The sequence below is a fragment of the Aspergillus piperis genome, assembly GCF_003184755.1.
Source record: "Aspergillus piperis CBS 112811 unplaced genomic scaffold BO85scaffold_22, whole genome shotgun sequence".
Lineage (NCBI taxonomy): Eukaryota > Fungi > Ascomycota > Eurotiomycetes > Eurotiales > Aspergillaceae > Aspergillus > Aspergillus piperis.
The window spans coordinates 536,868-550,146 of NW_020291612.1; the positions used below are offsets into that span (position 1 = coordinate 536,868).

Consider the following 13,279-nt stretch of genomic DNA (forward strand, 5'->3'; position numbering starts at 1 on the left):
TATAATAGATAATTCTAATAAGTAATACTTATATTAACTGGTATTTAATATATTAAATTTTAGGATTACTTCTTTGTTCCTGTTAACTTAGCTTTATTAATATATATATTATTAAACTAGATCAAGGTAATATTAGACTAATAATCTATTTAAAGCAGCTGGTTATGAATGAAAAAAGAGAAATAAAACTAGATAATATTATATAATTATCTGTAAGTAAGTATAGATAAATATTATATTACTAAGTTTTTAAAGATAAATTACTTAAAAATAATATAGATTAAGCATGAAGAACAGAATTAACTAAGTATATAAAAAAATATTCTTATATATTCTATTCTTTATATACCAAGAAATATATCTTTCTATATATTATATACTGTATATCCTATACTTATTTATATACTATTCTATATACCCATGGTCACGTGACGCGTGGCTGTTCTAAGTATTATGAGAATAATCCAGAATTCTCCTTAATAAGTATTGCTGATTGTCTGAGCACTGTTTTCCCTGGTACTTTCTGCCTGATGAGTCCGCCTCGCTAGTAGCCCAACTAGCAGGGGTCTGTAACATCTAGTTATTCTGAATCAGTCTTTCTTTTTTTTTTTGCAGGGATAAGATATAGTATATATTCTTTAAATATTATTTTAATTCTATCAGACTTTCTAGATTCTCTGAACAGGCTGGATGCCGGTAATAATATTAGTTAGATAATATTTCTAAGAAAAGATAAGAATTAATATAATTATTTTATTTATTATAATCAAGAAACTGTTTCATGTGTTTATAAGGCTTGAGACTATTATCTTTAAAATAAAATAAATAATATACTGTTTTAATCAGAATATATCAGAAAACTAAAAGATTACAGCAGAGTAAATTATCGGGTTTTATTAAATAATATTTATAATATAATATCCACTCTTCAGGCTTTATAAACCAGTGATAATAAGTAATATAGTACTATATAAAATTCATAGAACTCTGTTTATAAAAGTATTTTTTATAATAATTATATAAATAGGACCAACAGCAGTAAGAATAATAATTATACTATTAATAAATATTACTTATATTAAAATAAATACTTATACTGTAAGCAAGTATTTATAAAGACATTTTCTATTTATAGATTATATTCCTGTATTATAAATACTTATATTATAATTTATATATATAACCTCAAGGGCTTCCAGAGCTGCTCTCCCTATAGGATTTTATAGAAAGTTATTTCTGGAAAGAAATTAAACAAGTAAATCATACTTTAGCATTACTTTTTATATATAATAAAAAAATGTCTGTTTATATATAGCAGTTAACTATATAACTAATATTTTTCTCTGTATTTACTATAAGATTCAGAGTTTTTATATATAAAGCCTCTGCTTTTTATTATATATTTAATATTATTCTAGCTGCACTTTCTTTTTATTAATAGAATTCTGAAGCTTACTTAGCTTATTAATAAGATATTACATCTATTAATTAAGTTTAATAATATCTAGTCACTCCTGAAACTCAAACTCTATCTTAACAGGGAGTAACTGCTAAAGTTATAAATATCTATAAATTTCTATACTGCGCCAGTTTTATATATATTTATAATAGCCAGGAATACTAAGATAAATAGCTAGTCTATCTACTTCAGAAAGTAAGTATATATATAATCTGTTAAAAATATTCTTATTAATATATCCTACAAACTTTATTCTTATAGTTTTAGAATAATTTTTATTTATATAAATCTAATATTAATAAGGAATAGAGAATATATATAAATTACTTATTAATTTTTATTAATATTTATCAGCAGCAGGCACGCCCTGTAATATTTTCTATATAATTTATATAATATTTAAGTTCTGTAAGTTTTTTACTAAAAGAATCTGTTCTATAAGATTAACCAGTAGAATTCTTAATTATCTATTTATTATATAGCTGAAAAATAAGAATATTTTTTATCTCTAATCTAAATTTAAATTTAATAATTATTTTCTTATTATTATTATTCTGTATATTTTCAGCTGTATTCATAATCTCTCTAATAAATATATAATCTATAAAAATATAATTTGCGCATGCTATAGAAAGAAAGAATATTAAAAGATTAAAAAAAAGAGAAATCTCTATTTTATATATTTTATAGAATCTATGAATTGGGAGCTGCTATTTCTTTTTTTTTTTAATAATTTTTTATAAAAATACAGGAATATATAAGGACAATCATCTTAATACTATTTATTTATTTAATAATAAATATAAAATATTATTTGGAAGTCAGTCTATAAGATAAAGTTCTACTGAGAAAGAGATATCTTATAATATACTGCTAGAATATAAACTTTAAGATTATTATTATTATTACTATGACTAGTACTCAAGCTTGTCTTCTTCTATAATAATTTTTAATAAATTATAAATTGATATATCTCTCTAATTTTTACTGATATAAAGCAATATAATAGTAAAGAAATATTAAGCTGGACTCATAACCTGTTAAAGTATTTTTTATAATATTTTTTAAAATTACAGTACTAGAGATATATTAAAATAATTATAAGATTATTAAATAATACAGAGTCTTTAAATATTTTATTCTTATAAAATAAAACAGTTTCTTTAAGATCATTCGCAATATAATCTTGAATTATTATGGATATATAAGTTAGTATATTATAATTATAATATAAATAAAATACAGACTTGAACCACCAGTAAAATCTCTTTATTATTTCACATATAAAAAATTATTCTAATTAATTTTATATATTTTTGCTCATAAATTCTATAAATTCTTTATAAATTTATATATCAAGTAAATCTGAGGCATTGGGATATAATTTAAAAAAGCTGGATTCTATAAATAGAAGATATACCTAGAAAAAGAAGATTCTCTAATTCATTAAAAAAACTTAAAATTTTATTATACTAGTTCTTAGTCTGATCTAATACCCTGAATTTATATTTTAAATTATCATGATTATTAAGATTAATTTACTAATAAACTTTTAAATATACTTATTTTATTACTATAATTAGTAGTATACATCAAAGCACAGAGAGAAAAATAAATATATAGAGAATATAAGATACAGATTTTAACTAGTAAAAGAAAAGAACAGATTTTATATCTAGTTAGTCTGGCTGCTCTGGTCAGTATATTCCAGTAATACAGTATATTTTAAAGAAATTAGTTTAGAATACTGACAGCGCCCCTTGAAGTGACCTGAAGATAACTGAATAGACTAAATAAAACAGCGATAGGCTAATCTGGAGCGCTCAGTGACCACTGACATACACCTTCTGTTGTATGTTTTTCATTTTTCTTTTACTGGATTATGTATATATTCTTCAATCGTGGGCGTGCAAGAAGAAAGGAAAGGTGCTAGAAAGACGCATCGCTGAAGGGAATCGACAATAAAAAGCGGAAAATATATATCACGTCGTGAAACACATCCCATCCTCACGTCCCCGGAATAAAGCTCCTCGTATGTCCATTCCTGAGCATCTTCGTCATACCAAGGGCCTGCTGAATTCCCGTCGTATTTCCAATGTGCTCCAAAGTCTGGACGATCCATTCCTTCGTGGCGGGATCTGAACTCGCACAGTCGCCCGCCACAAACAGAGGCCATAGCAGGCGAACCAAAGCTGTGAATGTCACCTCCCCAGATATAAAGTGGTATGGAACACTAGCGCAGATATCGTCCGTCATTTGCTTGATAATGTCTATCGAGTCGAACACAATCTGTTGGCATTCTAATGTTCCTTGTAGGCCCCAGAGACGTAGAGCCATTGATCTGATCATTTCGTGTATTATGATCCGGGTTTGACGGTAATGATTCCACATTGAGACTATCCCGACGGTCTTGTACACGTGGTATGTGTCGCTATGAAGTGGGATTTGCGGGCGAGATTTGAGATTACTGTGTGTGTCAACGACGGAGTATTGCCAATGCGGACCGAGTGACATGGCCCAGGACCGCAGGTCAGTGTCAAGGTGGAGGGCCTTGCAGATTAGTATGCTCAGGGTGTCGATGGAATCGTCAGCCAATACTGCGTTGTCCACTTCGATAGACAGGTCGTGTAGCTGAATCAATATGTCGCAGAATGTCTCCATTGGCAGTGAAGGTTGGTCTCTATTGGCTCGTGCTACGCTCGTAAGGGCTGCTATCTTTGGTGAGTTGTACCTCTGAGATCTCCTGAAAATGCTACTAATTGCCTGGTTGAGGTGAGAGGCAGCGCGAATACTTTAGTTAGGGTAAGACTTACGTTCTGCAAGCGCACCAGTCTGAACAACTCAATTCCCGTTGCTGAGTTCAACTGGTCCATCCCACGTAGTTCAACAAGCTTTGTGGCTCCGCGAACATGCTGCGACCAGCCCCGCATTGGACTTGGGAATGTGTTCAACTAGGACCTGCATTAGAGAGCTGGGCCGCGAATCGGTGGAGGTAATCTAATCTTACCTCATACATACCGAGCAATATAACAGCCCCTAGCGTGGAGTCAGATTTGGCCGATATTGGGTCTCGTAGTGCGTTGTTAGTGGCAATCAGGGCTTTTCCGTATTGTTCCCCTGCCGCGCGCTTTAGTTCGGGAAGTCGGTTGATTCTCGCCATGCTTTCTAGCCCTGCAGCTTTGATCGTGGCTTGGAGTGCAGGAGACGGGTCGGTGTTTAGCAGGTGGGGCAGGTAGGAGAGGAGACCCTGGACTCGCGATGTACCGACGTAGTAAGTGAAGATATGCGACATGACCTGGTCGTCGATCGTGGTGGGCGGAGGAAGTATAGAGGCTGCGAGAGAAGACTTCGACGAAGAAGGCGACTTGCGTTGTTTTCGGGCTATCGTCCCGCGACCTTCGACTTTCACTGTAATCTCGTCCGTTTGGTCACAGATTCTTAGAACGTTGGGATCGCGATACCCTGAGCATTCCTGGTTGATCCTTAGGCATTGTGTACACGACGGGCGACGTCGATCGCACTGTTTTGTCAGTACGCCATAATCACCAATAGCCTCGAGGCGCACCACGTACGATTAGTCGTCGTGTCCTGCATAAGGCACACCCCAGACCTGGCTTCCCCCGGTACACCATGATAATAGGGCTATGTGTGGATAGTGACTTCCCAGAAAGGTAACCAGTTCGGATGCCAGAGTTTGAAGACGCTTGGCTTCTAGCAAGTGGGACTTGGCTGCCTTTAAAGCCGACCAAGCACGTCGGGCATAAGCTAGAAGTAAGCACTAGTAGCCGTGGATGTGGGGGGCTTGGATGCCATTGGGTCGAGTTTCCGAAACTTTATATTCTCCCACTTGCTCAGCCCGAAACCCAGCCACGGGTTGCAGAATATAGAACAACCTTGCGATGGTACCTGTAGCTGCAGATGATCGCGAGGCTGAATACTGCATCCTCCCGATCAATATGCCATTATAGGTTAAGTCAGTCGTTTGTATAGCCTCGGTTGGATGGGTATATGAATCCCTGTGTCGTCCGATAAGATGCTGTTTTCTCATTGAAACAGCTGAAGCGTACATCAGGAGACCCTTCTATTACTCTTTTCTCCTCGCAGGCTCATATCTTATATTGTGACATTTATCATTCACAAAATGAACGGAATATTTGCAGCTGACCTTGCGGCTTATCTGATCCTCTCGCCGATCGTCGTCTACAATTTTATAACTCACCGATGGACCGGGTTCTTAGCCTGGTACTCCCTAGCCATGTTCTGTTCCGCTCGAGTTATTGGAGGTGCTCTAGGGGTTCGTGACGCCAGCAGCATGACAGCAAACATAATCCAGAGCGTGGGAGTCACGCCACTAGTTCTATGCGTTGACGGATTGGTTCATGAAGCGTACGTTTATGGCTCGAGATATGCTAGGTCTGGGACTAAAATAACGACAGTCGAACGTATCGCTATCCTTATGCTAGTCGACGCCTCAATTGGTCCGTTGTGGTGGGGACATCAGTCACCATGGTGGTAGCTATCAGTCTCTCCATCAAGGCATGTCTGGATATTTTCGAGGACAAAGCACAATCCGACGATTATTCATTATGGAAGGCTGGATCAGCCCTAGTCGTTGTAGTTTGGATCTTCCAGATTGGGTGGTCGATTTATTCCCTGCAATTCCATGATAAGGGTATTCAAGGTCCAGGATATCGAGGCGGCACTGCGGTAAGTATTCCATTTCTGCTAGATGCTTCTCGGGTAATCGGGTTGACTGATATGTCGTTGTGTAGCTCCTTCAGGGTGCGCTGGTTGCACTAGCATTTGTTGGTGTCCGCGTCATCTACGCACTTGTTGCTGTTTGCACGGAGTGCAAAGATCATAGTCCGGTCTATGGGCTAATGTCTGTACGCGATGTTCTCATGTTTCTTCCGGAGTTATTTGCGACCGTAGCCATAATGGTCGTTGGTGTCCGCACCCGACATCTCCGCGAACTGAAAGATGAAACGGACTATGGAAAGCTTGATGTCGTCCAGCCGACTTCGGTTGGCATTGCGGCTTAGCAGCGGATGCCTTCCCCCGATTTCTTATGTCAATAGATCTTGATTTCTGTTTCTATGGCGTCGCAGGCATCTCTTTCCCTCTGTTTCTCTTTCACTTCTCGATAGATTATGTTTGTATTCGGAATTCAGATACCATTTTGCAGCTTCTACTCTTCTCAAATCCAACCATGTCAATGTCAATATCCCCACCCAAAGTGATTAATCATAGGTCAGTTCGCGTAGCTCTCACACAGCCTCTGGCGCTGCGGCGTATCCGGTGTCTGCATTTGAATGGTCGAGCGCTGATGAACTTGACCAAATGCAGACGGCTGTAGACTGTACTTATGGGTCATGACCCACACTAAAGCAGAGTTATATCACCCCGCTTGATATGCTCGTATGGCAACGTCTAGTGTTGGATGTAGCTGTATTTCTTATTGGTGCGGCAACAAATTGGGCGAGACACTGGTCAAAGATGAGAAACGTAGCTCTACCCTCGTGGGCTCCAGCATTTCTGCAAATGGTGGCTGCGTTGACTAGGAGTGTTCAACGATGAGGAAGAAAGGAAGCAAACGTGGCCCGCGCCGATCGTTGTTCACCGCTCAGCCTCCGAGCTGGTTGCCTGATTAGGTTTAGTGCTAATACCGACAATTTGGCCCCTTCATCATGTTGAAAAACGGATCAGTCAGAATCTAGCATTCAATCAAGCTCATCTTCACCGATCTTGTTACTTATTAGGGTTAGCGCGCATGAGTCAGAGCATCCAAGTGCTCGGCTGTCGTCCTCTAAGGTCTAAATCTCGGCTGGTGTGGGACACTCCGCCCCCAAATCCACTTTGAGTCTTGAGGCCTTTAGGCCTGGGGTTATTGTTATCCCCACCATGGGTTATATTGCCATTCCTAAACGGGTGTACCAGATCGGTGGGATGGGGCTCAGCTTTACATCAGTTCAGCCTTGGGTAGCTGTGGTTTTTGGTGCACCTGGGAAGCTTAAATATCGATCATGCCCAAGAACATTCAGAGCTGTTCTCCATCCTCAATTAACACTATCAATTCATCTATTAAGGTCTCATTTGGTTATCACACAGTAATCATGAAGACCTCTGCACTACTTGGCTCGGTAGCCTTGGCATTTCTGCCTTGTAAGTCCTTTGCGCATTTCTCTCGATTTATCGACATCACGATGATACTGGATTCAAGTGACTAATTAACATTGCGTCCTATAGCCACATCTGCTGCTCCATCCCAAATAAATAATCGCCGAGCTCGAGCGGACACCAGCGTCGAGCGGCGGGCCTCGTCAAGTGCCACCAACCCTTATGCTCCGGTCCATGTTTCCTGTCCGGCAACTCGGCCTAGCATTCGTGGCGGTGCAACACTCTCTCCCGAGGAAGTCTCCTGGCTAGATACCCGACGTGAAAAGTCTCTATCAGGGCTCAAAGAATTCTTCGACCATGTTGAGATAGATTGCTTCGACGCCTTGGATTACCTCGACACAAGCGACTCATCCAGCTTACCCAATGTCGCAATTGCTATATCCGGTGGTGGTATGCGCGCAATGTTGAATGGTGCTGGTGCCCTCAAAGCCTTCGACAGTCGCACTGAGGGTACGGCTGCTCAGGGCCAGTTGGGCGGTCTACTTCAATCTGCAACCTATGTTTCTGCTCTGAGTGGGGGGTCCTGGTTGCTGTCTTCAGTGTTCATGAACAACTTCACGACCATTTCCGCCCTTCAGGATACGTTCTGGGACTTTAGTTCAGCGTCTATCCTCGAGGGTCCTGCATCCATGGAGCCTACCGACTTCTGGGGTAATATCACAGCTCAGGTGAAGGCCAAAAGGGCTGCCGGCTTTACTACCACTGATGCAGATATTTGGTAAGCCAAAACTCATATAACAATCAACCCAACTTGGACAGCAACGAGTATATACTAACTAATGCAGGGGTCGTGCTGAAGGCTACTACTTCCTCAACGCTAGCCATGGCGGCGTTGACATCCATTGGTCCTCGATTACAAAGACACAGGCTTTCCAGCACGGAGACATGCCACTGCCACTGGTGGTCGTTGACGGCCAGTCCTTCGCGGACGCTAACGACGAGCCCGGTGAAGACAAACCCATCTACGAAATCTCGCCCTGGGAATTTGGCACTTACGACAACAATATGTATGGATTCGCACCACTTGAGTACTTGGGAACCCGATTCGTGAACGGCCAGGTGCCCGAAAATGACACCTGTGTGCGCGGCTTCGACAGCGCTGGATTTATCACCGGAACGTCCAGCGACATTTGGAATGAAAACGGCGCAGACATTGCCGCAACCCTACGTGCTGCGATAGGGGATGTTTCAACTAACACTACCGAGGGCGCTTTGGAGGTAGAACTGCTCTCATACATCCTCGAGGAAGTTATGGGCGCTGTCAGCTCCAACAACACCGCCACTAGTGGCCCAGCCGCCTACGAGCCCAATCCTTTCTATGGATACAACACGAACACCTCACCTTTTGCAGAGACCACAAGACTGACGGTTGTCGACGGCGGTGAAGATGAAGAGAATATTCCTCTTAACCCACTCATCCAGAGAAAGCGCGACGTGGATGTTATCTTCGCCATAGATTCCAACAACAATGACGCCGGATATAAATGGCCCACTGGAGAGTCGCTTATCGCTACTTATGAGCGTACTCTTGCCGGTTACGCCAACGATACCTCCTTCCCTTCCATTCCAGATGGGAACACTTTTGTCAACTTGGGCCTTATTAGCCATCCTACTTTCTTCGGCTGCAATAGTTCGAACATGACTACACCCGCTCCGTTGATTGTCTACTTGCCTAACCACCCTGTCACTTATATGTCCAACACGACGACTACAGATACGACTTTCAATACCACAGCCCGTGACGCTATGATAACCAATGGTTACAATGTTGCAACTCAGGCTAATGGCACCCTGGATAATGAGTGGACTACCTGTGTGGGTTGTGCTGTGCTTAGTCGTTCGTTTGACCGGACGAACACACCGGTGCCTGCTGCCTGTGAGCAGTGCTTTCAGCGCTATTGCTGGAATGGTACGCTTGATACCAGTACTCCCGCGGTATATGATCCGTCGGTAATTTTTCCGTCTGGTTTGTAAACATTTGAGGAGATGGTGTTAACGATGGACAAGCCGCATAACGGTACTGCCGGCTCGAGACAGGGGGGGAGGATCCCTGAATTACCATAGATTGCACATATTGTGATGTTAGATGTAATTATATGTTTTTATTTCGTTATGCTAGATTGGCAAAGTCTAGAGATGAAGTATCTTTTGATCGTCTCAATCAATTCTAGAGCGTCGTTTCAGAATAACATTTATCCTTGTTTAACCCCATGGCAATCTGAAGTCATTAGCGATCGCATCGCAGAACCACCACTGACGCGTCTCCCGCTAACTCCGATCCATTGGCCTTTGTCAGTGCGCAGTAGCCAGCGCGTAACTACCTTTTAGCTGGCTTTCTTCCGCCTATCAAGATCTGTTCATCCTGCATTAGCGGCTAGACGGGCGTATCGCTTTGTGATGTGGCACGGCGCCTCCTCCAAGAACAGCCGAATACACAAGGCTAAGTATGCAAGCCCGGGACTTTAAAGCCCGCTGATAAAACCTAGCAATGTAATCAAATGAATCCTCTATATACAGAGTCTTAGCCCCCTTCAAGCGATATATTCCTTTCCCCAACAGGCTATCCCAATGGCCCGATCATCCTCCCTCGACGTCAAAAATTTCACGATCGGCTGGATCTGCAGTCTTTTGATCGAGTACATCGCCGCCTGCAACGTCCTAGACGAGACTTTCCCAGATACTACACATGTCTTACTAGGGCAGGGGGATTGCCGTGCGTACACTCTGGGCCGGATCGGAAACCATAATGTGGTGATAGTCTGCCTCCCAGCCGAATCCCCAGGCGTGGTATCCGCATCCGCCGTCGAAACAACCTTGCGAATTACCTTCCCTTCAATCCGGTTCTCACTCATGGTCGGAATCGCTGGCGCTACGGCTGGGTTAAAAGAAGATGTGCGACTGGGCGATGTGGTCATAGGGACTAGGATTGTCCCGTACGAATTCGGGAAAGTGACCCATCATGGGTTCCAATCTACGGGACATTGTCCCCGGCCGCCGGCTATTCTTCATAATCGGGTGAATACTTTCAAGTATAAGTCTCTACTTGACTTGGATATTGGGCATCTTGTTGAGGATAAAGCGCGGTTTTTGCCTGTTCCGCTACGGCATTTATTTCGACGACCGGAGTTGGAGGATCGTCTCTATGAATCGGATTATATTCATGGTGAACATTGCGACTGTGAGAAAACGATGGTTTATGATTCGTCTCTCCTTGTTCTTCGGGAGCCCCGACCAGGGGATGCTGGGGTCAAGGTTCATTCGGGGACCATCGCGTCCGGGGATAAGCTTATCAAGAATGCTCAAACGCGCAACGACTGGGGGAACACATTCAATGCACTATGTTTTGACATGGAGTCTGCGGGTTTGAGTAGAGGTTCCCTGACGATCCGTGGCATCGACAATTATGCTGACTCGCATAAAAGCGACCGCTGGCAGGGCTACGCTGCCATGGCTGCGGCTGTTTGTGCGGCGGAGTTTCTTAAGATGGTCCCAGTTAGCGATGTCCCCCAGGGTCAATTTAGGATTATGGATGAAGTTAGCAGGGTTATGACGGCTTCAATAAAGGAGATGACGTCCGTCTTGGACGGTCTTCCCAGTCCGGAAAATTACGTGACAACTTTGCTGGCTGTGGATAAGAGATTAGCAGCCATGGAGCAGCGTCTTGCTTTGCTAGATACTTGGCAGCGATCGGCTGAGGCCCTCGAGACGAAATTAGATATGGCATTGGAGAAATTGAATTATCTGCAGAAAGCTGAACGCCAAACGCAGCCCCCTTTCATCCAAGCGAACACAACCAATGGCGACGATGACAATTTGCCCTATGATCTCATCGGAGAAAAAAAGATAGCGAGCTTCGAGATGGTGGATAGCAATTCAGAACCATCCAAGCAATCAATAGGGGGTTCAGACACATTCTTCAAAGCCGAACTAGCATCTTCGGACACGCACAGGATTCAGTTCGAGTGTTCCATCAGGTCTACAAAGCCGCTACCGCCACCAAAGCCGATCAGATTTCGCTCACGTTCCATATGGGAAGAGACAGCGCGCTACAATCCAGGTGGTAGTCCCAGATTATAGCAAGTAAGATCCTTACTGTATCTAGTGAGAATGGGCTAAGGGTCTACAGATTGTATTGCCAGAACCTGTGTGGTTTTGTGGAACCAGACCGGTTCTCCAACTCCCAACAAGAGTGAATACCGACCCTGAGCCACACTGGCGGGTTCACCGATTTCAGCAATTTGACTTCCATCTATAAGGTAGCATTTCAATGTACAGTAGTAACATATTTGCACTGAAGCTCCAACCCTGCACTCAACAATTACTCATCTTATCATCAAAACTCGACTTGTCCAAATGAACTTAATCAACCCTCAACTTCTCCGCCCCAACCATCTCCGCCTCCCTATTCAGCGCCTCAATCTCCGCCTCCGTAAACGGAATACCCTCCTTCAATCTCGTCTCCCTTGTAATCTGCTCAATCTCTCCAGGATAATAAATCCTCTCCACTTCAGCCATCTTATCACTCTCCACTACCTTCTGATACAGATAGTCCATCCTCTCCTTAAACTCCTCCAAATCCATAAACAAATCTGGCTTAATAGCCACCAAGAAATGACCCACATCCGCCGGCTTAGACGGATCATAAGGCCCCGTAACACCCCCAGCGAACGCAGACCCGGACAACACTCCCGAAAACACATCCATCATAATCGCCAGCGCAGACCCCTTCGGCCCACCCATGGGAAGCATCACACCTTGAAGCGCCTTGGCCGGATCATCTGTCATATTTCCCTCGCCATCAAGCGCCCAGTCAGTAGGGATTTTCTCCCCGCGCCGAAGCGCCTTGTAGATCTTTCCTCGGGCGGCGATTGACGGCGCCATGTCCAGAATAAACGGCGGAGTCGATCCAGCCGGAGCACCGCATGCGATCGGAGACACGCCCATGAGCTTGGATCTACCGCCCCAGACGGGCAGGGCGGGCGAGGAATTCGTGAATACGAGGGACATCATCCCTGCGTCCAGGGCCTGCTGGACTATCCATGCGGACATACCGAAGTGGTTCGAGTGCTTGATAGATACGAGGCCGATGCCGTATACTTTGGCCATTTCGATAGCCCGTTGCATGCCCATGTGTGCGGATACGAACCCGAAGGCGTTATGGCCGTCTACTTGCGCGACAACGGGGGTTTTCTCGGTGAGAGTGGGGGTGGCACTGGGTGAAAGGACATTTTGGCGGATCCGTTGCATGTATGATGGGATGCGGTTGGAGCCGTGCGTGTCTACGCCGCGGAGATCGGCTTGCACGAGGCATGATGATATGATCTTGGCGTGGTCGGTGGAGACGCCGTTTTTGGTCAGGATGGACTGGATGAATGTTTCCAGGTGGGTGGGGTTGATGTGACGGATTTGGTGTTGGGGGTCGGACATTTTGGTGATTGTGATTGTTATTTAATTAAGAATGATTAGAGAGGTTTTGTTGTTATTGGGTTTCAGGTTGAGGTTGAGGATGCGATGCTTTTATGAGGGGAGCTTGTTTCGGAGAGTATCGGGGTTGGCCGTCGCCCCACACGGTGCACTTCCGAAGCGTGACGGATGGGCCCCGATTGGACGTACGACTCGATCAAAGGCCCGAATGCACCTCAT

General features: G+C 43.1%; 6 protein-coding genes across 6 annotated transcripts; 4 read left to right on the forward strand and 2 right to left on the reverse strand.

The window, feature by feature from the left end:
- Nucleotides 1-3,287: 3,287 nt before the first annotated feature.
- Nucleotides 3,288-5,143, reverse strand: BO85DRAFT_429058 (Zn(II)2Cys6 transcription factor). The gene is made up of 4 exons (XM_025658234.1): nt 5,032-5,143; nt 4,467-4,979; nt 4,273-4,410; nt 3,288-4,222 (listed from the first exon to the last, which is right to left on the reverse strand). The coding sequence occupies exons 1-4, from the start codon at nt 5,089-5,091 to the stop codon at nt 3,467-3,469; spliced, it is 1,467 nt and encodes a 488-aa protein (XP_025511736.1). The 5' UTR covers nt 5,092-5,143; the 3' UTR covers nt 3,288-3,466.
- Nucleotides 5,144-5,600: 457 nt separating this feature from the next.
- BO85DRAFT_504002 (uncharacterized protein) lies at nt 5,601-6,865 on the forward strand (the record flags this gene model as incomplete). The annotated part of the gene is made up of 3 exons (XM_025664274.1): nt 5,601-5,845; nt 5,896-6,166; nt 6,232-6,865. The coding sequence occupies 3 exons, from the start codon at nt 5,601-5,603 to the stop codon at nt 6,499-6,501; spliced, it is 786 nt and encodes a 261-aa protein (XP_025511737.1). The 3' UTR covers nt 6,502-6,865.
- BO85DRAFT_504010 (uncharacterized protein) lies at nt 6,678-7,161 on the forward strand. The gene has a single exon (XM_025664275.1). It carries the CDS (start codon nt 6,872-6,874, stop codon nt 7,034-7,036), a length of 165 nt encoding a protein of 54 aa, XP_025511738.1. The 5' UTR covers nt 6,678-6,871; the 3' UTR covers nt 7,037-7,161.
- A 411-nt stretch (nt 7,162-7,572) lies between these two features.
- BO85DRAFT_429062 (lysophospholipase phospholipase) lies at nt 7,573-9,793 on the forward strand (the record flags this gene model as incomplete). The annotated part of the gene is made up of 3 exons (XM_025658235.1): nt 7,573-7,621; nt 7,706-8,354; nt 8,422-9,793. The coding sequence occupies 3 exons, from the start codon at nt 7,573-7,575 to the stop codon at nt 9,608-9,610; spliced, it is 1,887 nt and encodes a 628-aa protein (XP_025511739.1). The 3' UTR covers nt 9,611-9,793.
- A 378-nt stretch (nt 9,794-10,171) lies between these two features.
- BO85DRAFT_452968 (5'-methylthioadenosine/S-adenosylhomocysteine nucleosidase family protein) lies at nt 10,172-11,951 on the forward strand. Its single transcript, XM_025660958.1, has one exon. It carries the CDS (start codon nt 10,205-10,207, stop codon nt 11,711-11,713), a length of 1,509 nt encoding a protein of 502 aa, XP_025511740.1. The 5' UTR covers nt 10,172-10,204; the 3' UTR covers nt 11,714-11,951.
- BO85DRAFT_152126 (Ldh family oxidoreductase) lies at nt 11,855-13,247 on the reverse strand. The gene has a single exon (XM_025654155.1). It carries the CDS (start codon nt 13,061-13,063, stop codon nt 11,996-11,998), a length of 1,068 nt encoding a protein of 355 aa, XP_025511741.1. The 5' UTR covers nt 13,064-13,247; the 3' UTR covers nt 11,855-11,995.
- Nucleotides 13,248-13,279: the final 32 nt, after the last annotated feature.

What these genes read in the sequence shown, in the direction of transcription:
- BO85DRAFT_429058 (XM_025658234.1), bottom strand. Translation starts at nt 5,091, where the DNA reads ATGGTGTACCGGGGGAAGCCAGGTCTGGGGTGTGCCTTATGCAGGACA. An exon ending in TATTGCTCGGTATGTATGAG is followed by an intron (nt 4,411 to 4,466) that starts GTAAGATTAGAT and finishes TGCAGGTCCTAG; the next exon opens with TTGAACACATTCCCAAGTCC. An exon ending in GACTGGTGCGCTTGCAGAAC is followed by an intron (nt 4,223 to 4,272) that starts GTAAGTCTTACC and finishes CACCTCAACCAG; the next exon opens with GCAATTAGTAGCATTTTCAG.
- BO85DRAFT_504010 (XM_025664275.1), top strand. Translation starts at nt 6,872, where the DNA reads ATGCTCGTATGGCAACGTCTAGTGTTGGATGTAGCTGTATTTCTTATT.
- BO85DRAFT_452968 (XM_025660958.1), top strand. Translation starts at nt 10,205, where the DNA reads ATGGCCCGATCATCCTCCCTCGACGTCAAAAATTTCACGATCGGCTGG.
- BO85DRAFT_152126 (XM_025654155.1), bottom strand. Translation starts at nt 13,063, where the DNA reads ATGTCCGACCCCCAACACCAAATCCGTCACATCAACCCCACCCACCTG.